The 27,055-nt window shown below is 43.5% G+C and overlaps 1 protein-coding gene across 2 annotated transcripts; it reads left to right on the plus strand.

Annotated features, from left to right (window-relative positions):
* The first annotated feature begins 3,731 nt into the window (after window positions 1-3,731).
* Window positions 3,732-26,912, plus strand: Usp30 (ubiquitin specific peptidase 30). 2 transcript variants are annotated; one of them, XM_005396481.2, is made up of 13 exons: window positions 3,732-4,027; window positions 6,592-6,701; window positions 7,794-7,976; window positions 12,469-12,572; window positions 14,411-14,509; window positions 15,101-15,143; window positions 16,182-16,276; window positions 19,754-19,813; window positions 20,264-20,350; window positions 20,968-21,048; window positions 21,154-21,373; window positions 23,855-23,975; window positions 24,556-26,912. In XM_005396481.2, exons 1-13 carry the CDS (start codon window positions 3,945-3,947, stop codon window positions 24,818-24,820), a joined length of 1,551 nt encoding a protein of 516 aa, XP_005396538.1. In that variant the 5' UTR covers window positions 3,732-3,944; the 3' UTR covers window positions 24,821-26,912. The 2 variants fall into 2 exon arrangements, with proteins under 2 accessions (XP_005396538.1, XP_005396537.1); XM_005396480.2 differs by having other exon boundaries at window positions 3,738-4,027; window positions 15,098-15,143.
* Window positions 26,913-27,055: the final 143 nt, after the last annotated feature.

The raw sequence follows: 27,055 nt of genomic DNA on the forward strand, positions 1-27,055 counted from the left end.
GTTTTTTGTTATAGTATGTCATGTTTTGGGCTCCAAAATAACCAAATACGGAAACAATGAATAAAAATGCTTGTAGTATTTGAATCATCCTACCGTTAGTCTCTCTGCCTGCAGACAAAAGTATTTTAGTGTGTGGTAGCATCTTGTTTTTCTAGAACAGACACTACGACCCAAAGCTGTGGACAAATGCTGTGTATCCTAAGTCTCAAGTGCTGCCTACCAGGGCTCTTCATTTGGGCCAGACTTCTCTCCAGGGGCTTCCTAGGAGAGACCTGGGTGAGTGTAGCATTTGAGGAGTGGAGCAACCCAAGTCTGTGCTAACAAGAGTCTCCCAAACAAGAGAAAAAAGTCTCTTGCTTCAGGTATTATGCAAGCTCTAAAAGCTGTCCTTTGTGGTGATGGAGTTCAACGTTCCATTCACAGACAATAACTTTTTAAATATAAAAAACTGTCCCACTTGCTTCTAGATCTTTCTTATGGCTTCGTCTAACAATCCTTCCCCAAGTCTTTCTGTGCAGACAGGAAAGGTGGAGGTGGTGGTAGTGAGGCCAGAGTTAGGAGCGGACAGGGTGTTGCCAGGTGGACTTTGCTCTTCTGTCCAGGTGACTCCTCTTTCTATAGTTAGAGGAGATCTCTGAGCCACACATGAGTTTTAAATTAAAAAGTAGAGTTGGAGATGTAGCTCAGTGGTAGGGTGCTTGCCTAGCATGCACAAGGCCCAGAGTTTGACCCCTAGTGCTGAATAAAATAAAAATAAAAAATAAACAGGACGAGGGCAGAGGGTAAAGCTCAGTGGTAAAATATGTGCTTAGTATGTGTGAGGCCCTGAGTTCAATCCCCAGCATCAAATAGTTTACAATTTTTTTTGAGACAGGGTCTCACTTTATAGTTCAGACCAGCTTTGCACTCACTGTCTAATCCAGGCTGGTGTCGAGCCTGGATTACAGCAATCCTCCTGCCTCAGCCTTCCAAGTGCTGCGCTTACAGGCATGTGCCACCAAATCTGGCAGCATCAAATTTTTTCAAAAAATAAACAAGATAGTAATTTAACTATTAAAATAAGATAGATTTCTGAAGGCAGCAGCTGTCTTGTGGTACCAAAGGATCTACTCCTTGGCATGAGAGATGAGGCAATTGGAAAAATGTCACTTCAGATATTTATTCTGAGCAGTTGATGCTCCTGAATAAACCATTTACCTGTAGACTAATCTCAGCAGCTGAAAGATCTCTAAGGCTCTGACTGATGATCCTGTTATCTCTCAAGGTGCCACAGACCCTTCATCAGTCTGGTAGATGTCAGAGCTGGAGCCTTGGAGCAGGGTTATAATTGTAAATTAGTAGTGTACCCTTATTTATAAGAATATTTATGAGCCACTGACAGCCATAGCCTACCGGTTACCAGGCAACAGAAGAAACTGTTAATGAATCTTCAAATTATCATCAATTTAATCAATGTAATCAAATGTCATCAAATTGGAAGTACTGTTATTAGTCATTGCAAGAATTAAATGAGATAAGGTATGTAATATGCTCAAAATATTTGTGAATTGACGGATTATGGGTATTCTATAAATGCAATTATCTAAAATCAGCCGGATTGTAGATCCCTGAGAGTGGCCATTAGGATGGCTGGGTACCCACCCAGCAGGCTAAAGCAATCGTTCTCAAAGTGCAGACTGCAGGCTCCCCAGGGGATTCCCAAGACCTGCGCCTTGGTTATTAAAACTGTTTTATAGTAATCCTAAAAGTTTATCTTTCTCACTCTCACTCATTCCTGAGTGATGCTAGAGGTTTCCAGTAGCTGCACATGTGATAAGCTCATGGCTTCAAAGTTGCACAGAATGTATACTTCCAGATTCCTGTGTTCTAAAATATTCTCCGTTGTGGAGAACTTGGGCCATGCATCTGTAATCCAGAAGAACCTGGGGTGTTCTGAGGGGTGCTGTAGGTCATAGAATGTAGCTGGAAAGAGGCCGAGGCTCTTAAATTGTGCCTCTAAATGCATTTTTTTTTTTTGAGACAAGGTCTTGCTATGCAGTTCAGGCTGGACTTGAACTCACTATGCAGCCCAGGCTGGCCTTGAACTCCCTACCATCCCCCTGCTTCAGCCTCTTGAGTGCTAGGATTACAAGGCATGTGCCACCATGCCAGGCAACAGGATGTTTTATCTTGGTGCCTACAAAAAAAAGAAGGAACAATGGTTGTGCCAAAGAGGGTTGAGGCCATATGCAGCCTATTTGCTCAAGGATAAGGCTATTAAGAAGTTTGTCATTAGAAACATAGTAGAGGCTGCCTCTGTCAGGGGCATTTCCAAAGTGAGTGTGTTCCATGCTTCTGTGCTTCCCAAGCTCTCTGTGAAGCCACATTACTGTGTGAGTTCTGTCATTCACAGCAAGGTGGTCTGGAACCCATCTTGCGAAGCCTGGAAAGACCAAGCACTTCGACCGGGATGATCTGATGTCTCGATTGTGGTATTGGTTACATGACTGTATGCATTTGTCAAAACTCACGTAGAACTATACACTGAAAGTGGGTGGGTTTTACTGTGAAAATTATATCTCAATTTAAAATGCAAAAATTATTTCTCAATTTTTATTCCTAATAGGATAAATACAGTTAGACCCCCACATGAACAAAAGTTTTCAATAATGTTTACGTTTATAAAGAAATCTTGTGACCAAAAATGTTGAGAAGCACTGCACTAAGGCATAGTCTTCTTCATTGAAACAGTTGTAATTACTCAGTCTGGAGTTGAGGAAAGCGATTAAAAGGGAAGGTGAAATCTGTCTGACCTTTGTGCTCTGTCGTTGTGCTGAAAAATGTGGTAACCACTAGCTACATACGATTATTTAGCACGTGATAAGGTGGTAGCCCATGGGCTTGGTGTGTAGCTCAGTGGTAGAGGGCATGCTTAGCATATTCATGGTCTGGGGTTCAATCTCCAGCAAGACCACAAAGTGGGTGGTCTAAATTAAAATGCACTTAGTCCAAAAGAAGGTAAATGATCTTATTAACAACTCTTTGTAGAAATGACAATACTTTAGACATATTGGATCAAGTTAAATGTATTGTCAAAGCTAATTTCACCTCTTGCTTTTTACTTTAATGTGATTACTGGAAAATTTAAAAAGTTATCCATATGGCTCTTCCTAGTGGATGTGGTTTCTGGAGACATCCAGACTTGCCTGCCAATTTCTCATCCATCTCCTATACGATGCGTGAAAGTCTTACTGCTTCTCTAAATTTCTTGGGTTTCTTGGAATGTACAATGTGAGTAATATTAGCATTGAATATTAAATGGGAATAATGTGACAATACTTAGCAATAAGTACTTAGCAAATAGGTAAACAGTAAGTTTGATGGCTCTTGTTACTAAAGACATTGGTTACACTCTGGTTTCTCTTCAGACTGTATAAATCTTTCGCCTTTTAATGACATTGGTTTCCCTATTGATGCCTTCGGAGACAGGTCAAGTCCTTATTAAAGGCCCTTTCCGGCAACCTGTCCCCCGCACCCCCACCCCATGACAGTAATAATGCTTGCAGAGGCTGACTCCACTTTTGGGCCAGGAGGCTTCCTTCTCCGCACTGAAAACGTGACCCAGGGCCTCCTCCTGAAAATGGAGTATCTTTATTTGTTGATGGAGCCTGAGCACAGTCTGGAAACGAAGCAGTTCTGCGCCGGGGCGCCTCCCTTAGCAACTGACGCCTGCGCCCGTTGTTAAGAGGGAAAGGAAAAACAAAGACGTGGTCCGTCCGCTATTGCTCTCCGCGGATGCTACTTCCGGTTTCCCAGGAGTCTGTCCTTCGACCTCCCTTCACCCGAGGAGGTGGGGCTGTGGCCGTGGGTTCCGCCGCCGCGGGAGCCTTCGGAGCCCTCGGTCCCCGCTGCCGCGGAGGCGGCGGAGGCGGCGGGGGCGGTGACGAGCCCCCCGCGCTGCCGCGATGCTGCGCTCCCGGGCCGAGGCGGCGATGACGGCGGCTGACAGGGCCATCCAGCGCTTCCTGCGGGCCGGGGCTGCCGTCAGGTGAGCTGCGGGTGCGGGAGCGGGGCGGGGCGGCTCGGGACCCGGGTTTCAGTCCGGGCTGTGGCGGCCTGTTCACACGCAGACGGGTTCGCCGTGCTCCGGAGGCTTCCGCATCCCGAAGCGGGGAGGCCTAGGCCGTGCGGCGGGAGGAGTGACGGGCCCTCGGGGCTGCCAGTCCCGCGGCAGCGCCAGTTCCGTCCGCACTCGCCGATTCCGTCCGTGCCCCCAGCCCCGCCATTGCTGCCTCCACCCCGTCGGCGCCGCAGGGGTAAGAGGGCCCCTGCGTGGGGTCCAGGCCCCAAGTTCGGCCACTGCCCCCCGGGCCTCTTAGTGCCTCCCGGGCCTGTCAACCCCTTAATCATTCTAGGACACCCCCGTCCTTCTGGATCCTCCAGTCGTATCTGTTCCTGGATTGCCGGAGTTCCCAACCTTACCAGGCTCCCCAGCCCAGCCATGGCTTTCACGGTGCTAAAAGTGCCCCAGGCCTGAAAAGTAACCCCCTCATTTTGTCAGTGCCCCTCTTTCTTTCAGGCTGTCCCCCCGTTTTGCTAGGGATCCCCACTTCTGAGTCCTTGTTAGTGGGAATACATTCTCTTAATTTATAGGGGTCCTCGAATCAGTGACAGTCCTTTAATCTGTTAAGGTTGCCCAGTCCTGTTAAGGCTTAACGCCCTGCATTCTTGCTGGAACCCCCAATTGGCTGCGTGCCGGGTCCCATCACAGCCTTCATCTCCTTTTCACCTTCCCCAAGGTGCTGGACTGCGGAGCTGAGCACCACACCCCCATTCCTGACCCTAAATGACTGAGACCTGTTGCTCGGGTTGGCTTCCTCTGGAACTGGAGCAGTCTAAAGAGCTTATTATTCCAGGGCTACAGTAAGCCCTCAATGGCGATCCTGTCCAGTGCTCCCATTCTGTAAATGGGAAATGGGCCTTCAGCTGGCCTTGCCAGTGGCCCCAGAGCAGATCTGATAACAGAGCTGGGAAGAGAAGCCAGATCTCTTTGCTGCCAGGCCTTTCCACTCTCCTCGGGATGTCATTTCACAGAGGAATGGAGCTTGCAAAGTTGCAGCTTACCCCGGGATTTTTGTCCCTTCGTTTTCCCTCCATGCTCTGCTGGGGACCTGACAAGTCCCTTCTCCCATCCCTTTGACAAGGTGCCTTCAGTTCCCCTCATGAACTTTGCAGTTTTAAGCACAGACTTTGAAGCTGGACAAGCATAGGTTCAGAGCCATATTCCCTTACTATGGGCAAGTTAGTCATATCTCCTAGTTCCTTCATCTTTAAAAATGTGGATGATAAGCCGAGCATGATGGTGCATGCCTGTAATCCTAGTACCCAGGAGGCCGAGGCATGCTGCAAGTTCAGGCCCAGCCTGGGGTACATAGTGAGCTCAAGGCCAGCCTGAACTGCATAGTGAGACCCTGTTTCAAAAAAACAAAAACAAAAACAAAATGTGGATAATAGTAGGCCCTAACTGCATGAAGCTGTTTTCAGGATAACATTATCAGTGCCTGGCATAAAGTATGCATCTTCAAGTGAATGCTTGATGGGAAACTTTAAAGCACTGGTCAAGGGCTTTAGCAGTTCAGTGATAGTCCTTTATTACCTTTCTAGGCACTTTTGGGACATGTTGTATAAAAGTCAGCATAGTGGACTGGCAGTATAGCTCAGTAGTAGTGTGCTTGGCTAGCATGTTCAAGGCCTTGTGTTTGATACTCAACACCAAAAAAAAGGAAAGAAAAGGAAAAGAAAGTCAGCATTAAGAAAGTTCAAAATAAGACAGCTGTAGTCACATTCACCTGTAATGCCAGTATTCTGGAGGCTGAGGCAGGAGGATCACCACGAATTCAAGGCCAGCCTGGGCCGCATAGTGAATTCAGTGCCAGCCTAAACTACATGGTGAAACCCTGTCTCAAAAAAAAAAAAAAGTTCAAGTGAACCAAAGGTTGTAATGCTTAATAGTTATAGCAGCTAATGTTTATTGAGCTCTTACCTGTGTACCCTATGTCTTAGTGCTTATTTAATCCTCACTACGATCCTATGAGGTGGGTCTCATGTTAGTCCCCATTGTATAGATGAGGAGGCTGAGGTTTACAAAGCAGAATAATGCCGGGAATGGTGGTACATGCCTCTAATCCCAGCACTAATCCCGGCACTTGGGAGGCTCAGGCAGGAAGATCACTGCAAGTTTGAGACCAGCCTGGATTATATAGTGAGTTCAAGGCCAGTCTGAACTACATAATGAGACCCTGTCTTAAAAAAAAAAAGAGTATAGACTATTGTGGTAGCGAATGCAGCAGTGGGGTGAGGCACAGCAGGAAGAAAACTGCTTTTCCTCTGAGACAGGACTTTTAGAAGGCTGTACTTTGTCTTAGATTTTAAATCCTAATTTAAACACCCCGATTCTCAAAACATAATCCTATTCCTGTATATTACCTTAACTGTAAATGTAGGGATTTGGTGGGTTATTTTGACAAGATACTATTTTACCTATCCATGTCTGTACATTCACGTGTTGTGTTTGTGATGAAGGAAGACAGCAAAGTTATTTCCTTTTTTTAGGTATAAAGTCATGAAGAATTGGGGAGTGATAGGTGGAATTGCTGCTGCCCTTGCGGCAGGAATTTATGTTATTTGGGGTCCCATTACAGAAAGGAAGAAACGTAGAAAAGGTAAGACTAGGGCCACTGCTTCGTGGTCTCTGGACTTGACTGATACCTTTTATTGAAAAAACAGTATGAAAAGCTGGGTTTGTGGGTCATTTTATGTCTCTTGTACCTTTAAAAGGAGTGAGGACTTTAGTTATGAAACAGTACTTCTACCTTGACTTATTATTTTCCACCCTCTTGTAAAAAGATTTCTGTTTGAGCATCTCCGAGGACTTGCGTCTAAGGGCTGCTTTGTAACATGGCTCAGATTGTCTGCGTGTTCTCATTAATCTGACAATTGTGGTTTTAGTAGAACACCTGACTGTTATCACGCTGTGGTTTCTCTGACTTTTTGCTAGTAGCAGTAACAGTTTGAAGTTAGTTTATTCATTTAAAATTCTATTTCATTACTTTAAAATGATCCTTTTGTAAATGTTGCTGTACTGATTAAAATTCAGCAAGTAAAAGAAAGGGACAGATGTAGCAAAATGTGATTATTATAAAATCTAGATGGTTGTAGCTGAGTTTAGTGTATATTCTTGTGAATGTTTGAGAACCTTTATTTGAAAATGCTTTTTTTAAAAAAGGAGTTTTAGCACAAGAGGGAATTTATCAAATTTTGTTGCTCTCTTTGCAGGAAGTCTGATCAGAATTGGTAGAGTGATGTCTTTTCCAGTAATTGTTATAAGAACAAAATCATTGTCTTGGTAGAGCAACAACAGAACATTGTTTTCTGTTCTGAGAAACACTGTTTTCTTATTAAAGAAGAGACAGTGCATGAGAGAATGAGGGAGAGAGTGAGAGAAGAGAGGAGAGATGATTACTACATGTTTTTATATGTTTAATAATGAACCGCACTGTACCAGACACTGCGGTGGCTTCGCAGATAACATAACGGGGACCTGTCCTTCTGTTGCTTACAGTTTGCAGGAGCGGTAGGCCTGGGCCTGCGCACAGATGAATGCTGTCTCTAGGTCTTTGTGGATAAGGGCCTGCTCAGATGGGGAGCCTCAGTCTGAGACCGTGGTGCAGATACTCTGGGTCCTGGCTGGGAGAGGAAAGAAAAGCTGGTGCAAGGTGATGTGCTGGTCTCTTCCTTCCCCAACTTTCTTTCAGGGCTTGTGCCTGGCCTCGTCAACTTAGGAAACACCTGCTTCATGAACTCTTTGCTGCAGGGCCTGTCTGCCTGCCCTGCCTTCATCAGGTGGCTGGAGGAGTTCACCACCCAGTACACCAGGGGCCAGAAGGAGCCCCCGCCACGCCAGCACTTGTCCTTGACCCTGCTGCACCTCCTGAAAGGTATCTGGTGGGGACATGAAGGGGACCTCGGACATTTGCAAAACCTGTCAGCTGATAGGCAGAGAATGGGTTAATAGCTTTATTATAGAAGAAGGCTGGATAGATCCTCACACACACACACAAAACCCACTAAGAGCCCAACAGATACAAACAGGTATTTTTTTCTTTTTAAATCACATCTGAAACCATTTATTCGTCTGTTTTATAATCTGTCCATTTTAATAACAGCATTTTAAGCCAGGAAAGAAATCCACTTTCATGTAAACATTCCTACTGTTAAGAAGTACTTTGGTTCCAAAAACATTTTGAAAAGTGCCTTCGCCTAGGCAATAAGGTCATTCACAAGAAGTATACAGATTGTTAACACTCCAGTGCTCAGCTTGACGTCATCACATCAAAGAAATACAGATAAAGTAATAGTGCCTTTTTGCTTTCTTTGTGTTGTTTTCTTGTGCGTCAGCAAAGATTAAAAAATCCACAGTCCTGGTCAGCAGCTGGACAGTACATCCACACGCTGCTAGTGGGGGTGGGATTTAGTGCACTCTTCTGGAAAGGTGATGTTAAACATTTCTTCATATATTTATTTGCTGTTTGTATTTCTTCATCTGAAAAGTGTATATTCATTTCTGATGCCCATTTTTGGATTGGGTCTTTAAATTTGGGAGGTCTGATTTTTTTGAATTCTTTGTAAGTTCTCAATAGTAAACCTTTGTCTGAGGAACATCTGGCAGACACTTTTTCCCACATTGTGGATTGTCTCTTCACTCTGTTGGTGGTCTCTCTTGCTGTGCAAAAGCTTTTTAATAAGGTGAGATCGCAGTTGTTGATTCTTTGTGATAGTTCCTGTACGATTGGGGTATTATTCATAAAGTCTTTGCCTACACCAATGTCTTTAAGAGTTTTGCCTATTCTGGGGTTGGGGATGTAGCTCAGTGGCATAAGCACCTGCCTGGCAAGTGCAAGGTCATGAGTTCAATCCCCAGTACCAAAAAAAAAAAAAAAAAAAAAAAAGTTTTACCTATTCTATCTTCCAGAAGATGTAATGTTTCTCTCATAATATTTAGATATTTGATCCATTTTAAATTTAGTTAGTTCATGGTGAAAGATAAGGGGCTAATTTTAATCTTCAGCATGTGAAGAGCCAGTTTCTCCAGTACCATTTATTAAAGAGGCTATCTTTCTTCCAGTGTATGTGTTTGGCCCCTTTGTCAAATATAAGGTGGTTGAATATGTCTGGAGTTGTTTCTGCATCTTTTAGTCCATTCCATTGATCTTTGGGTCTTTTTTTTTTTTTTTGTCACTACCACATTGTTTTTATCACTGTAGCTTTGTAGTGTAATTTCAAGTCGATGATTGTGTTGCCCCCTGCCTTGCCTTTGTTGCCCAGGATTGCCTTTGCTATTCTAGGTCTCTTCTTGTTCCAAATTAATTTTAGGATTGTTTTCTCTAATTCTGTGAGATATGCTATTGGAATTTTGATCAGCATTGCATTAAAGCTGTATAACAGTTTTAGAAGTATGGCCATTTTCACTATATTGGTTTTTCCTATCAAAGAGCAAATGATATCTTTCCATTTTCTGATATCCACTTCAATCTCCTTTTTCAGAGTACTGTAGTTTTTTTTTATATCCTTTGTTAGATTGATTTGTAGGTATTTCATTTTTTTGGATACTATTTTGAAAGGTGTTGTTCCCCTAATTTCTGTCTCAGTGAGTTTGTTGCTCATGTATAGGAAGGCTATTGATTTTTGAGTATTGACTTTATATCCAGCTACACTACTGAATTTGCTTATTAAATCTAGCAGTTTTTAGTGGAGTTTTTAGGGTTTTCTATGTTGAGTATCATGTTGTCTACAAATAATGATAATTTCATATTTGCCTCTCCTATTGTTATTCCTTGTATTTCTTTCTCTTGTCTAGTTGCTCTGGCTAAAGTTTTCAGGACTATGTTGAATAAGAGTGGAGACAGTGGACATCCTTGTCTTATTCCTGACTTTAGAGTGAAAGCTTTCAGTTTTTGTCCATTTAGTGTGATGTTGGCTTGTCTTTTTTTTTTTTTTTTGCGGTACCAGGGATCAAACTCAGGACCTTGTGCTTGCCAGGCAGGCACTTGTACCACTGAGCTATATCCCCAGCAGTACTGAGCTATATCCCCAGCCCTATTTGTCATAGATGGCTTTTATTAGCTTGAGATAAAGACTGTCTGTGCTGATTTTCTGTAGGGTTTTTATCATGAATGGGTGCTGAAGTTTGTCTAAAGCTTTTTCATATTGAGATGATCATATGATTTTTGTCCTTGGTTGTTTAATATGGTGTATTATATTTATTGATTTATGTATGTTGAACCATCCTTGCATCCCTGGCATGAATCCTGCTTGGTTATGGTGTATAATCTTGATGATTTGCTGCATTCTGTTTTCCAGTGTCTTACTGAGTATTTTTGCATCTATGTTCATTAGGGAGATTGGCTCATATGAAGTGTATTTTTTAACTTGGGAAAAGCTGTAGGCTATAATATTAAGTTTAAAAGAACAAGATACAGAATATTTAATTTGACTTTAGCAAGGTAGAAACTTCCACAGGTGAGGGCTGGACAGAAAAAGACCAAGTGGTTAGCAGCAGCTGTTTTGGTGTTGTACAGTTATTGATAGTTTCAAAACCTCAGCACCTTCACAGTTGCAGGATATCTATGATATCTAGGCACCCTGGGTATTAGCTTTTTGGTTCTAGCTCCTTGTCATAAATAGGCTGCAGTGAACATCCTTTTGTGTGGCCCCTTATGCATATCAGCATGTTGTATTGGTCACCTTCCTTTTGCTGTGATGAAATACTTGACACACACACAGTGTAAAGGAGGAGTGGTTTACTTTGAAGCAGTTTCAGAGGTTTCAGTCTATGGTCATCTGGCTCCAAGGCAGACGTGACTAGCGGAAGGCATGGCAGAGGACAGCCGTTTAACCTGTGGCAGTCAGGAAGCAGAGAGGGAAAGAGCCAGAGAGAGGGGAAAGGCCCGGGACAAGAGCACACCCTCCAGGTCACAGCCCCAGTGCCCCTCCTCCTCCAGGCCCCACCTCATAACCACACGTCTAGCTATGAGCTCGGCAAGGCACTAATCCACTGATGAGTCTAGCACCCCCCTCCAAACAGCCCATCCTTTTCCAGAAGGCCACCTCTGAGCACGTGAGATTTGCGGGGGACAGTTAGATCTAACCTATAGTGTATATTTCTCTAGCTAGATCTTGAAAAAGCCAAGCTGCAAGTCATAAAACTGTAAGCAGACATTGCCAGATTAACACCATGGCCTTTTAGACAAAAGCAAGATAAAGAAGACATTAACATTTTCCTTGGGAGGGGTAAGTGGGTAGAACAGGGCTGCCCAAACAGTATACGGCAGGAAGAAGGAAGTCCCTTCTTCACTCTGCTCCCTTCATCCTGGAAGGTAAAGCGCTGGCCCATGGTGTACGCTCTGACGGGCCGAGCTTCAGGCCTTCTCATCCCCGGCTCCCAGCTCCCAGCTCCCCGCTCCCCCATATCTTGCCGCGGGGGTCACTAGTCACTCACAGGCATGGGGGTGAGGATGGACTGAGGCCAGGGGTACTTCAGCGTTCCGATCCTCCAGAATCAGGGCCAGAAGTATTTAAAGAAATCTCAGGTCCACTGATAGCAAGTCTAGAAAGACACAGGCTGGGCCTCCTTACCTGGGGAGTCATTGCATTTGCAGGCCCGCACTTGATCTCCCACTCTAGCAGTACCGGTCCGGTGCAATGTGCTGTGGGAAGCAGGGCGGCAAGAGTCAGCACCCCGTGACCCATGGGCCAAATCCACCCTGCCCCAGCCATGCTTGTTTGTTTAGGTGTTGCCTGCCGAAGCTTTGTGTAGCCAAAGTGAGTGATCGCAGCAGAGAATATAGAGCCCTTTTCAGAAAAAGTGCCACTCCCAGGCTAGGTCTGATTACAAGTTCATAACGCTGATCAAACCTTTGCTTTGGTTTATTAGGTTTGATTCTACTTTTGATTGCAAAATAAAGCACTCAGCAAGCCCTTTCAGGCCGCCACACATAGCTTGGTGCAATTTGCCATGCTAATCAGAAACTCAAATGCAAACAAGCAGAGGCCTCAAGCCGTGGGAGAGAGCGCTATGGAGAGGAGTTGCACACTGGGTGTGGGGCTGGACTTGAGTGTTTAAGGGCCGTTGCAGCCCTGGGTTAAAGTCATTTTACTCAGTAAGAACTTGCAACAGTAAATTTATGGCTAATGATAGTAATTTGAAGATCCAGAAATCAGTTACTTTGTTCAAGTGCTGCAGCCTCATATAAACTCACATTCTTTCAGCAACATAATAGCATCCTAAGCATTGTAACAGGCTAATGAGGTGAAGAAAGGGGTTCAACTCCACAGAGAATTTTACAGCCCTTACATTTTAATTAGTTCTGAAATGGTGCAATGTATAGGTTTCCTGGTAAGTTTAATAACTGTGTTACCTTTTGTTTCCAGCTTTGTCCTGCCAAGAAGTTACTGAGGATGAGGTCTTAGATGCGAGCTGCTTACTGGACGTCTTAAGAATGTACAGATGGCAGATCTCTTCCTTTGAAGAACAGGTAAACACAACATACAAACAAGCTTAGCTTAGAGAGGCCTCTCTCCTGGTGATGAGGGCTCTGACCTTTGGCTGAATGTACATTTCTGTCACATGTTAAACAAACTTACTGCTCTAGGATGAGATCCCTACCTTTCTTCTTGCTCTCATAATCAGAGAGAATGTACAGCTCTTTGTCATCCAGTGGAAAGAAGGGTAGCAGAATGGGACATAATCAGTTGCCTGTGAACAGTTTTTCAATTCTCAAGTGACTTTGGACTCTGGTGGGTAATAGGGATGTCTGGCAGGTCCTTTAGAAAGAGGCAGGTATTTTACTTTGGAGGTTCAGATGAGACTTTTTTTGGGCCCACCCTCCTCTTTAAAAAGTGACTCTTAGAGGCACATGCCTATAAGGCCAGCACTCAGGAGGCTGAGGCAGGAGGATCTTGAGTTCAAGGCCAGCTTGGGCTACACAGCGAGTTCAAGGTTAGCCTGGACTACATAGCAAGATCCTGTCTCAAAAAGAAAAAGAGAAAGAGAAAGAAAAACCCTAAAAAGTCAGTTGTAAGAGGTTGGCTTAAAGTGGCCTCAAAGTTGGAACAGATGTCACGTACAACCCCAAGACCTTATTCTGGCCATTTCCACCTTCTCTTTTCATAATTGCAACTTCACTGTTGTGTTTGGAACCCAAAGAGGGAGGAGCCTCTGTCCTCCTCCCAGTCCGCTGTCACCGAGAGCAAGTCAGAAAGGAGGCCGGCAGGGGCACAAACGTTGGCTTTACTTGCACACTCCCCAGCCAGGTTTCTTAGATGGCCTTGTCCTGTTCTGTGTGGGCTGCCTCTGCTGCCATGGTGCAGGCAATAGACCAGAGAAAGGAGGGGCTGACGCTTTTTGGACCTCCCCAAATGGACTGGAGTGGGAGGCATGTAAAAAACATGACAAGGGAGATGATAAGGCTTCCTGGCCACTTTCCCCCTTCGTACTGTTTGGTACTGAATATTAAATGTAGTCCCTTGGGGCCAGGGATATAGCTCAGTGGCACAGTGCCTTCCTGGCAAGCGCAAGGTCCTAAATAGGATTCCTGGTCCTAAGTTGGATACAAAAAAAAAAAAAAAACCAAGTTAAATGTCAGCCCTTACCCATACTAGCTAAGCACTGTACCACTGAACGACATCTCCAGTACCTTTTTAAAAATTTTATTTGAAAACAGGGTCTCACTAAGTTGAGACAGGCTGGCCTGTTCTGAACTTGGGATCCTCCTGCCTCAGTTTCCTGAGTAGCTTGGATCATAAGCATGTGTCATAGTGCCCAGCCTAACTGCCCTTATTTTTAAGAATCATCTGTTTCCACATAAATCTGAAGCCATGTGTTCCTTTTGAAACACAATGTTACTGATATCTACACTTTCCTAAAATGCATCTTGATTAATCCAGTTGTGTCTTTACATGTTTTCTCATTTAGAAAATATTTTTTAGCCGGGCGTGGTGGCGCACGCCTGTTATCCGAGCACTCGGGAGGCTGAGGCAGGAGGATCGTTGTGAGTTTGAGAACAGCCTGGGCTACAAAGGGAGCTCAAGGCCAGCCTCAACTGCATAGCAAGACCCTGTCTCAAAAAGAAAAAAAAAAAAGAAAATACTTTTTAAATCTGTGGACCCCTGAGTTAAGGGTCTTACTTGTGAAAATGTCTAGTGTGACAACAGTTCCCATTCAACAGGAGGGGCCCCAAGAGGGTAGAAAGCAGACTCTGCCAGTATGACTTTCAGGTTGGAAGGAGGTTTGCCCGTTGGGGCACTAGGCAGTGGTTCTATCCCTGCCCTTGCCTCATCGGGCCTCCCTGGGGAATTCTTTGCCCTTTTACAGGATGCTCATGAATTATTCCACGTCATTACCTCATCCCTGGAAGATGAGCGGGACCGTCAGCCCCGGGTCACACATTTGTTTGATGTACATTCCCTGGAGGTAAACCGTTTATATTTTCAAATATACTTCATCCGGTTTAAGCATATTTAGTAAGTGTAGGAAACACAAGTAGGAACTTTATACCACCTGAAACACAAAAATGTGAGATGCAGTAAAAATCAGAAGTGGGAATAAGGCTGGGGAGGGTCTTAAACTACATATTTGCAGTTGGTGCCTTTGGCTGGGATGCCATCCTCTTTAAAATGATTTGTTGCTACAATTCATGCTGGAATTGAGAAGAGTGTATCATTTTTCCCTTTTTAATAGAGAGGACAAGGGGTTGTTGAATTGCAGTGTCCTCATTTTCCTGTAACAGTGTAATGTGTGGGGAGTTGATAAGAGTTAACCAGCAAAGAGGGAAAATATTTGGAAGAAAAATATGTTTCAGTTGCATTGGGTGAAGGAATATGAGTAGTAACCAACCAGAGAGGATAATTAAGGCTACTTTTTGAAACGGTGGGCTTTGTGCGATGTTGATTTTGATGGTGCAGTCAACACAAAAACTGGTAAGATTTTGGGAGTGGTGAGGCTGGTAAATGGATTGCAGTAGGGTTTTCAGCCTGTTTCTCTCTCTTTTTCCCCCTACAGCAGCAGTCAGAAATAACTCCCAAACAAATAACCTGCCGCACAAGAGGTAGTTGTTTTCCACTGAAATGTAACAAATAAGAAACATGCTCTTTTTCATGACAGTAATTTTCTTGTTCTTATAAGTTTTTTTATTTTTCCTGGTGACAACATCTGAACTGTAATGTACTTGCAAAAGACTTGTGTTTTGGAAACAGCTTTAAATGACTTTCTTGGTGTTTCATGGCTTTCTTAGTGTTTCCTCACCAGACAGACACACTTAACATAAAGCCTTACTTCAGTAAGGGTTTTCTTTTTACCTCCTTGAATCTTGAATGCTAGGAAGAACTCAGTAAGCTGAATCTGTCTCATCCTGAACATTTCCACTTTGGCCAGCTCTTACTGTAAATTGTCATAGTTCTCTAGAAATGCTTGTTTTCTTAACATTTAAAAAATAAGATTGACACCAATTCCTTTGTGCCTTAGTAGTAATAGGAACATGTATTTTTTGAGCCCATATTGCATGCGGTTTCTCATCCGAGCTTCACGACAGCTGTATGATGTTGATGATATTGGAGACTGGGGTAATAATTATACTCATTTCCAGCAAACAGAACATACAGAGGTGAAGGGACTTCCATGTTAACTGGCTAACAAGAGGCAGAGCCAGGACTCAACGCAGGGCTGCCTGACTTCAAAGCCCTTGTTCCGCACTAATCTATAGTTTGCTCAGCCCCGTTCCCACCCCGAGAACATCCCACTCCTCAGAGCTCGCTTGTTCTGGCCATCTCAGAAACGGATTTCACATAACAGTGGTGTCCTTCTTTTGAGCTCTCTAACATTTTAAGCATGTGTTCATAAAAATGTTATTAAACACAGGTTTCTTTTTTAAAGTATTGGCTATCCCCATTCTCTGGAAATCATATGCAAAGTTCTGTGGAAATTCTCCCGTGAGGGGGTGGGGTGTCTATTTGATGGGAGTCAAAAAGGAAAGCTCTCTCTATGTACTTTTCAAGAACAGTCTCTGGCTTACTAAGAAGGAGGGTGGAGTCTGACATTGGTGCCAAAGGCCTGAAAACGGCATGTCAAAGGCGTTCTTGCGTTCCAGGGTCTCCTCATCCCACATCCAGTCACTGGAAGTCCCAGCATCCTTTCCATGGAAGACTTACTAGTAACATGGTCTGCAAGCACTGTGAACACCAGGTGAGTGCATCTCCTATCCTTGCTACCTCCTCATGAGATTTTCTTTTAGTTAAGATTCATGGAAGTTTGTGATGCCTGTACCCTACACACACACACTCACACACACACTCACACTCACACTCACACCTATTGCATTTTCTTCTCATTCTCTCCTCTTTCCAGCCCCTGGAAACCAACCTTCTCTGTCTCAATAGATTTGTCTGTTCTGTGTATCTCCTGTAGATGGAGTCACTCATGCCATAGGTGTCCTTTTGTGTCTGGTTTCTTTCACTTAGCATAATATTGTCAAGGTGCTCCCATGTTTTAGCACGTTTGGGGGGTATTACGTACGAGCGCTTGTGTACACATTTTTCTGTGGACATATATTTTCATTTTGGGTGGGTATATAATGAGGAGAACTGCTACCTCATGTGATAACTGCTCTGGACCTTTTGAGGGACTGCCAGACTATCTTCCAAAGTGGTTGCATCATTTGACATTCCCACCAGGGATGTGGGAATAGGCTTTCTATAGCCTTCGCAATACTTGTACCTCAGCAACTCAGGTATCTCATTATAGGATTTTTCCCTGAATTACTGAGGTATAATTGACAAACATTTAAGTGCGATCATGTGGCATCTGTCTTTCTGCATCTGGATTATTTTATTTAGGATGTATTATCCTCCAGATTCATCCATTTTGTCACATATGGCAGGATTTCTTCTTTTAACGGCCAAATAATATTCCATTGTGTCATATCTGTGTCTATATCACTATATATAAACATATATGAGGGTATATATGTATCTTTCTCTATTATAGAATATGACATAATATGTATAGCATTATCTTGCTGTCCATTTATTTTTTGACAGACATTTAGGTTACTTGCTTATCTTGACTGTTGTGAATAATGCTGAGGTGAGCATTTCGCCTCCTTCAGGTATATCATGGGAGAGGGAGTGCTGAGTTATACGATAATTTTTCTGTTGTGCGTGTGTGGCGGTTGATCCTTGGCATTGAAATCAGGACCTTCACACAGAACTTGGCATTGAACTCAGGACCTTCACACAGAATTGTAACCCCAGCCTATTTTATTTTTATTTTTGTTTCATTTCACTGGTTTTTTTTGTTTGTTTGTTTAGTAATTTTGAGACAGGGTCGTGCTAAGTTGTTAAATTGTCTAAGCTGGGTTTAAATTTGGGATCCTCCTGCCTCAGCCTTCCGAGTGCTGGGATTACAGGTGTGTGCCACCACACCCAGTTGATGATTTCTTAAATCTGTACAATTTTTTTCCACCAAATTTGGAAATTTTGTAGCCATTAATTTTTCAAAAAAGATTTCCTGCCAATCCTCTCCTTGCTACTCAACAGATGTTTGTTTCACAAGTCACTGTGCTTACTCAATTCCCATCAGTCTTCTCTATCTGCTTCAAATTGGGTCATTTCTGTTGAACCATCTTCAAATTTACTGAATTTTTTTTTTTTTTTTTTTTTTTTTTTTTTTTTGAGACAGGGTCTCACTACGCAGTTCAGGCTGGGCTTGAATTCCCTTTGTGTCCCAGGCTGGTCTGGAACTCATAAACAATCTCCTGCCTCAGCCTCCCAAGTGCTGGGATTATAGGTGTGCGCCACCACTCCCAGCTACCTGACTCTTATTTTTTCCCATCTCCTATCTCTGCCTATTAAGATGATATTTAATTTTAATTATCATTCCTTTTAGTTGTAAACTTTCCATTTTGTTTTTATTTTTGTGGTATTGGTGATTGGACCCAGCAACTTTGTACTGAGCTACACACTCAGCCCTTTTTATTATTTTTTATTTTGAGATAGGGCCTCACTATGTTGCCTAAGCTGGGCTTGAATTTGTACCCTCCTGCCTCAGCCTTCCAGAGGGCCGGGACTGTAGGTGTTTGCCACCATACTCAGCTTCCATTTTCTCCTTTTTAGCATAATTTCTGTGCTGAGATTCACTATTTGTCCCTTTCGTGTAACTACATATTTTCCTCTCTGTCCTTGTGTGTATTTGTAATACATCTATAAGGTCCTCTTGTGCTTTTCCAACATGTAGATAATCTCTTTTTCACTTCACTATTTTCCTCTCCTGTTGTATTGCATATCCATTAAGTTTTTATTTGCATATTCAACATTGTAATAGAGGCTTTGTATTCTGCTGCATTTCTGTGAAGGAAAATGAATTTTGTTCTGGCAAGCAGGTAATTTGGCTGGGTTCAGATTCCACATTCTGTTTCCCTCCCCTTGGGCAGCGCATTCTCCACTCTGCTGTCTTAGCTTCCAGCTGGTGCACGTTGCCAGAACCCTGGAATCTGCCCTGTGTGGGGGGGTCTGCGGTCCGCCCGGGAAGTGGGTGCGGTCAGCACAGAGCTGGGAGCTCATCCTCGATGTGGCTCCTTCTTCCTGGGATTTCCCTGAGTCTTTCTGCCAGACCTGACACCTGTCTTCTTACAGCTCGGTCCCATAAGATTGCTGCTTCTAGCTGTCTACTCTGTATAAACCGAATAAAAATGCCACAAAGGGAAAATAATACAGAATCTCTGTTTTTTTGAGGTGACTTCTTTTTAGTTTTTGCCTTCTGGTATTCTCCAGTTATTCAAATAGTTTTTATTTTGGTCCAGATTTTGTAACTGTTATCTCACGGGAGGGTACATCTGGCCAGGCTACTCCGCCATTTCCACAAGCAGGAGTGCTTACCCTATTTTGTTCTCTACTTTTTTTCCAATTAATAGTAAACCATGAGCATTTCTCCACATAACTATACATCTACTACTACATTATTTTTAGTATACTGGGGTTTTTCTGACTGGGATAGGACTTGTTAAGTTACTAAGTTGCTCAGCCCAGGCTCAAACTTACATCCTCCTGCATCAGTCGTCTTTTAGGTTTACAGGTGTGTGCTACCGTGGCTGGCTTGTACTATTTCATTCTGTGGATGTGCTATAACATTTAATCACGCTATAGAAGTTTTAACTACTCAGTTTTTATCTTCTGCTGGGTGTTGCACCTATGGTCTTAACACTGAGCTACTCGACCCTTTTTAGTTTCTTATATTGGAGTGAAGGTCTTGTAGAGTTGCTAAGTTGTCCAGGCTGAGCTCAAATTTTTGATCCTCCTGCTTCAACCTCTTAGGGTCCTGGGATTAGAGGCATACGCCACCATGTCCAGCTTCAGCTATGTAAATTTCTGTTATTATGAATAACACCATGATTAAAATTCCTGTAGTTGTGTTCATATAGTTATTTCTTTAGGATAATATCTCAAAATTGCCGGGTCAGGTATGTAATCTTACAATCTTTCTAAGCTATTCTCTATGATTATGGTAGCTATTATTTATAAAATTATTTTTCATAGAATTTTCATCTCAGTACTTTTACTATGTTAATGTGAACATCTAAATATGAAACCATCTCATAGGCATCTATCTTCCATCTATTGAATTGATTCTAAGTCCATTCTGAAGTTTTTTCAATATTTGTTTCAGAGTCCTGTTCGATTTGATACCTTTGATAGCCTTTCTCTAAGTATTCCAGCTGCCACTTGGGTATGTACCGATCTACAGTTTATTCAGGTCTGCTCTGAAGACATTTCTGTCTGGAAGGGTTTTGAGGCATTTTATGTGTCTCGATACCATATGTTATTCAGACACATGTTTCATTGAACCCCTTGAATTTTAATGTGGGATCCCAAGGCCTGTTATGGGGAGAGGAGGGTGGATGGGGTGTTTTTGCTTTTGACTTTTGGAAACATACACATACCTCTCAAATTCAAAAATACCTAAAACTGTGGAAGCCTATAATTTTCTACATGCTACCTCTTACTCTTGAATCTCTCAGTAGCAGATGGTAGAGTGCTTTGAGTTCCATCTTTGTTCATGAAACATCTAGTTTTACGAAGTTTTATTGACCATCTGCACCAAAATAAAGCTCTGGGGCTCCCCTGCCACCTGCTAAGTCACCTCTGAATTGTTCTGATTTTCCGCTCTCTGCTGTAGGGTCACCCACTGACCCTAGACCACTGCCTTCACCACTTCATCTCATCGGAGTCCGTGCGGGATGTTGTGTGCGACAATTGTACAAAGGTATGCCTGCGTCATCTCCCAGCCAGCTGGCCTCTGGGCCTCTGTAGCAGCTCTCTTGCCTCTGGCCCTGAGCTCCGCCGACTGCATGTACCCAGTGGATCTTTTCAGCTACCACCATTTCCACCTGACTTGGCTTGGAAAGCGGCTACACATGGAGTGTTGTTTTCCAAATGAGTTTTGGTTCATTGAGTGCTGCAAAGAAAACATGAATGTCATGCCTGCAGTTGGGACATGCCCTTTCCAATTTGTCACAGTCCTCTCCATCCTTACTGGTCTCATACCCTGCCCTTTTCACTTATGCTGCCTATGTGAGGCCCCTAAACAACTGAATTTCACCCTCTGAATCAAGAGGAGCTGTGGGCAGAATTCTGAAGACAAAAAACCAAAATAGATTATATGCCAGTATCAGAATTTCAGTGCTAATTCTTCATTTTCTATTCTGTACATGGTTACTGGTATTTAAGGACTAAGAGGGATCCATGAAAATACAGATAACTGGGGAGCTGAGCTGACCTCAGCAAGTAGCAGTCTGCAGGTTTACAGGCACTGACACCAGCTTGCTTGCCGCTTGCTGCGCTAGGGATTTCTGCAGAGAAATGTTGTTGCTTTTATTTCAGATTGAAGCAAAAGGAGCGTTGAACAGGGAAAAAGTGGAACACCAGAGGACTACTTTTGTTAAACAGTTAAAACTAGGGAAGGTGAGCCCACGCCACACACCTGCCTGGCTTTGCTTTGGAGGGGTCCACGTGTGCTGCTCTTGAACGTCTCAGCTCTGTCTGGTCCCCTCCTCCCCCTCCCCACAGCTCCCTCAGTGTCTGTGCATCCACCTCCAGCGGCTGAGCTGGTCCAGCCACGGCACGCCTCTGAAGCGGCACGAGCACGTGCAGTTCAATGAGTTCCTGATGATGGACATCTATAAGTACCGTCTCCTGGGACATAAACCCAGTCGGCCCAACCTGAAGATGAGTGAGAATCCAGGGGCTGTGCTGGAACTGCAGGATGGGCCGTCAGCCCCCAGCCCAGGTGTGTGCCTAAGGACAGACACTTCAGCACACAGAGAAGGAATTTAGCATCACCACCTTCTGGGTTCTTTATGATACGAGCTCAGGGCTTATGCAGTGGTTGCTTAAATTCTTTTATTTAAAATGGTATATGTTTGCAAAACACGACGTTTACATCCATATTGGGGAATTGATATACATAATTGGTATATATATGGTATATATTGATCATTTTTGATCTTCCCCTTGTTCTTAAGAATAGTAGAATTTGGGGTGGAAGAGGGAAGATTTCTTTTCTTCTGTGACACGGAAGACAAACCCAGGGCCTCACATGTGCTAGGGAAGTGCTCTACCACTGCTATATTCCCTTCATTACTGTATAATTTTAACCTCCTTAACAAGTCTTGGAACCTGGCATGGTAGTGCATGCCTCTAATCCCAGCACTCCGGGAGGCTGAGGCAGGAGCTTCACAAGTTCAAGCCCAGTATGGGTAACTTAGTGACTTGGTGAGACCCTGTCTCGAGATTTAAAAATAATAAATAAAAATGGCCAGGGATGGAGCTCAGCGAAGACCCTGGGTTCAATCCCCAGTAGCCCTTCCCCCACCACACACACACAGAAAAGGGCGGGACAAATGGAGGGAGGGAGGAAATCAGCTGGGGATGTAGCTTAGTGTTAGAGTTCTTGCCTAGCATGCATGAGGCCCTGGGTTCTGTCCCCAGCAAAGCAACAAAATTATACAGTATTGAGAGATACATAGTTTAAAAAACTAATACAGACTAAAAAGTTTGGGGAGAAAAGCTTAATATTTCAGTCTTGCTTTTTGATGTTTTGACTCAAACAACAGTTGCCTCACCTCGTTCCAGTGAGTTTTTTTCCTTTTCTCTTCTCACTTGTGTACTGTCATCTCATTTATACAAGAAATGTACGAGAATAACAGAGGAAATGTCCTGCTAGCGATCACTGAACATCTCATTGGGTTGATATGACTTCTTTAATGAATTATTTATTTAGCTTATTCTGTTACTGACCTCATCTGCGGTTTCTTGTTGATGGGGGCTGAGTTAGGCAAGGTAATTAGTATTTTCAGTCATATGGATGAGAAAATTGAGGCTCCATTAGGTGAAATGATTGGTCCAAAGGCAAATAGTAGCACTGGCCTAGAATGTGGTGTTTGGCCGGGCATGGTGGCTCATGGCTATGATCCCAGCACTTGTGAGGCTGAGGCAGGAGGATTGCCATGAGTTTCAGGCCAGCCTGGGCTACATAGTGAATTCAAGGCCAGCCTGGACTGTGTAGCAGGACTTTGCACCCCCTCCAGAAAAAGTGGTATTCAGCAGTTTTCTGAAGGTATCTTACGTGGCACGTTGAGTTCTTTTGAGTCACAGATGACTGACCTGTAGGGCTCCCAACCTGAGCTCACCATCTGTGCACTGCTCCCAAGGGAGGTAAGAAGACTGTCTCCCTGCACCCCGTACTTTCTTGACTTTGTGAGCCTTACTCCTTTTCCTCTATTTTGACAACTGTCACTGGATGGCCTGCAAAACATCCTTTCCGGTAGACTGCGTGTGCTCGCTCTGCCCAGGTCAGGAGATGAACGTGAGGAGCAGCTGAGGCACAGCACCAGCTCAGTGTGTAGCCCTTGTCTTCAGTCAAGGGCTCCTCACCCTGGCCTCCCCCTCTCCAGGCTTGGTCGCAGGTCTGCTATGTTTAGAGAACGGTGGCTGCAGTTGAAGATGGTAGCAGTGAACTGTGTAGTACATAGAAGCCCCAGATATGCCACCTGAAGAGATGTAAATGCCACCGTGTTGGACCTATACTCATACTCATTTGTTAATGCTTTACCCTGGGTCTTCCTTAGAAGCTGACAGAATTAAAGAAAGGAAGATGTGTAGATCACTGACCAAACACAGGGCAACAAGGAACATCGGGAAATTGGTTGTCGGGGCTGGGGATTTAGCTCAGCGGCACAGCACCTGCCTTGCAAGCGCAAGGTCATGAGTTCGATTCCTGGTACTGGAGAAAAACCAAAAACTAAAAAAAAGGAAATTGGTTGTCATCACTTTGGGTTGTCATCGCTAGGGGAAGAGGCTGGCACCCAGCAGGTAGAACCTACAGATGCTACAAACCCTGTGGAACACAAAGCATATACCTCTGCAGCAAAGAATTATCCAGCCCAAAACAACAGTGCCAGAGTTGAGAAACCAATCAATTAACGACTGCTTCACTTGGATACGTGTCCTTAGCAAATGGGGATTAGGCGCTCAGAGAGTCAAGAGTTGTCAGGTCTAGCAGTAGATGGGTGCTAGATACGCTTTTCCTGTTTGGAATTAAAAGAGCTGGGACAAAGAAGTGGGAAGTTTTTGAATCACTATAATACAAGATGAGATGTACTTTTCTTTGTATCATTATGGGAAGTTCATTTTCAAGGTAATCAAACCCATGTTTGTGTATCTAGAGTCCTGCCAATTTTCATCGACTTTGACCTTTTCTTTCTTGCAGTTCTGAATCAGCCAGGGGCCCCCAAGACACAAATTTTTATGAATGGCGCCTGTTCCCCATCCTTATTGCCAACACTGACACCCACGATGCCCTTCCCTCTCCCAGCGGTTCCTGACTACAGGTGAGTTGCTCTTCGAGGGGGCACATTCTTTATTTGCTGTGGACTGCTACCTTACTTAGTTTCTGAAATCTGTTTTTCCTTGAAATAAGTTAATGAAAATGTAAAGATTAATTTTAAATGTCATTTTAAAATGGAATTTCTCTGTTTATTACACATTCCTGTTGTCAAAAATGGAAGTCATTTTAAAAATAAGAATTATAAAGTACATAAAATTTACATATATAGACATATGTTAATATATATGTATGTATAAAGTACAAAGAAGAAAATTTTACATTTCTGGGGATACCACCTAGAAACTAATTAATATGCACACACATAACATACTCTACACACGCTACAGATATACACATAATCACTTGATGCAAACATCCACATAAACACAATACACATATACCCAGAGAGTGGACGTCCTGCCTTGCCATTAAATACAGATCTGCGTTTTAGTGGTTGTATAGTATTCAGTTGGTACAGACATACTGTTGTACTGGTCCCTTAATGTTTAACATCTAGAATTCTCTTTTTTTTTACGAGGCCTTGTTCTATTTATAAACCCTTCACATTTGTTCTCATCATTCAGCTCTTCCACATACCTCTTTCGGCTGATGGCTGTTGTTGTCCACCATGGAGACATGCACTCTGGACATTTTGTCACTTACCGACGGTCCCCTCCTTCAACTAAGAACCCTCTCTCTACCAGCAACCAGTGGCTGTGGATTTCTGATGACACTGTCCGAAAAGCCAGCCTGCAGGAGGTCCTGTCCTCCAGCGCATACCTGCTGTTCTACGAGCGTGTTCTCTCCAGGGTTCAGCACCAGGGTCAGGAGTACAAGTGTGAAGAGTGACTGAACAGTCCCAGACCTGGATCTGATAGAGCTGTCTGCACTGTCCAGGACAAAAGCAAAGTTACGGCGTCATGGCATGTGTGCACAGGCGCACGTGTGCAAGCAGCCCCACTAGAGCCCTTTGCCCTTCCAGTGTGTTCTGAGAGCAGGCTTCACATAGGAGCCAGCCCCAAACAGCTCACCAGTACGCACTAGAAGGTGTCATCATGCTAAGAAAGCATTCATTGTGTCTAGAGCGTCTTTTTACTCACCCAATACAGGTAATTAAAAGAAGTCAGATTCTGGAAGCTACCTTTTCTATATTGTAACATGTTAGGTATTTTCAGAGGGGAGTTACCTTTGTTGAATCCTCTGACCTTTCAGCATAGATCTTATTTTTAATAAGCAAGTCCATAAAAATTATTGACAAGAATTAGCAAAATCATTAAAGGCAACAATTGAAGAAGAAAAAGTGCCTTTCACTTTCAATTGCTTTTGTAGCACATCCATTCTAAGAAACAGACATTGTCTAAGAGTAATATAAACATTTTTGCAAAGCTCTGTTCCTTCCAAGTTACTCAGAGGATATCAAAAGAACAGTTAAAAGATGCCTAAAGAACACTTCCCTCCAATTTTTGTATGCCTTTTCTAATCTTTCAATTTTTTTTTTTTAATGTAAAGTCTCATCTGCCAAATCTGCTCCGCCCCCCCCCCCCCCCCCCCCCGGGAAATTCTTTCACTACTTTGTCAGCAACTAAGTGAAATGGTTATGCCGCTTTTATCTTTTGTATACTGGATGGAGAGATGTGATTATATTGTAAAACTGGCTAGCCAGCCTTGAGCAGTACCTCAGCATCTGTGCATACATACTTAGGTCTCCTCTGCTCTGTAGGAATCTCCTTATTACACAAGGACGGTTGTTTTCCTGTTTTATTTATTGCCTGTGCAGACCACTTAAGATCTGCAGGTAGGCATTTGGGGCTTTGTAAAATGACAATCCTTGCCTTGATTTGAGAGCTGGATTAGGAAGGACTGGCACTGACCCAGGGCTGCAGTCTCTGACGTCCCTTTCTTCATTGTAAAGTGGAGGGTTAGATTTGATGGTCGGCTCTTTCCATAGAAGAAGGCTGAGTCTCATTTTTCAAACTTACATAACTATAGCTGGTATCTAGTGTTGTCATTGTGTTCTAGGTCCATATTCTAAATTTATTCTTTGTTTCCAGTAGCCCGATACAAGGACAGTATACTGAGCATTTTCTTCCCTTTTCAGATAAGTCTCTTGAATGCAGCCCAGGGCCGAAGAAGGCATTTTGATGACACAGTATCTATGCTTTAGCTAAGTTGGTAATTTAAAAATTTTATAAAGGATATCAAATTCAAACTGACTCTTTGGAGATAAGATTTGGAATCAGACCTACCCAGAAGGTCACCTGAGGTCAGGCTGAGAACTTCCTCTGCCAGGGGTAAGCTGGCAGAACCTTCCAGATGTGCCTTGGCATCAGCTAAAAGTGCAAGAAGCCCAGGTGATCACCATGTGGCCGGGCCCAATGTGCATTCTGAGGACACAGTTACTCTCCCTGCCAGTAGAATATACTGTGAAGGTTCTTCCGCCCGTGGACAACGGTATAAAAGGAGCAGCTTGAATCTCCTGTTGGCCCTGTAGACCTTAGCTTTGACTGTGCTTGTCTGACTGAGGCGAGGGGAACAAATAATTCTGTGACCTGAAGCTACATTGCAAAGTGTAGCTTTGAGTAAGGTTGTGCTAGCGCTGACTCTGAAGTTTGCCCTCGAAGAGTGGAGTATGGAAGGCCGAGCCTTCGGGCATTCGAGTGTGAGCAGGTCTTCGGTCAGACCGAGGTTTGAGCCAAGGTTGTAAATGTGAACGATAACCTAATGAAAGCTAACTTCTTCATTTTGTAAGTTATTAGGCATTAAGCAGTAGCCAGATAATCTGGTTTCTACTTTTAAATTATTTACAAAGTAGCATCTTTTTGGAAAAACCTAAGTTACTAGTAGTTTATGCCATAACTGCTAATTTAAGTATTTGCTAAAGGTACTTTTGTATCTGCTATGTATTATAGCAATAAAACAATCATTTTGCTAGGAAAAAAAATCAACTAGTATTTTTCTTCTTATTTGCTGATTTGACACAGATACCCTCTTTCTGAATGGTGCATTGTTAGGTCACAGGTTCTACGCTTTTATTAAATTGCTTCTGTGTTTTGTTGTTGGAGGAAACGCCAGCTCCTTCTCGGG

The sequence above is a fragment of the Chinchilla lanigera genome, unplaced genomic scaffold (genome assembly GCF_000276665.1).
Source record: "Chinchilla lanigera isolate Chin_1 unplaced genomic scaffold, ChiLan1.0 scaffold00054, whole genome shotgun sequence".
NCBI lineage: Eukaryota > Metazoa > Chordata > Mammalia > Rodentia > Chinchillidae > Chinchilla > Chinchilla lanigera.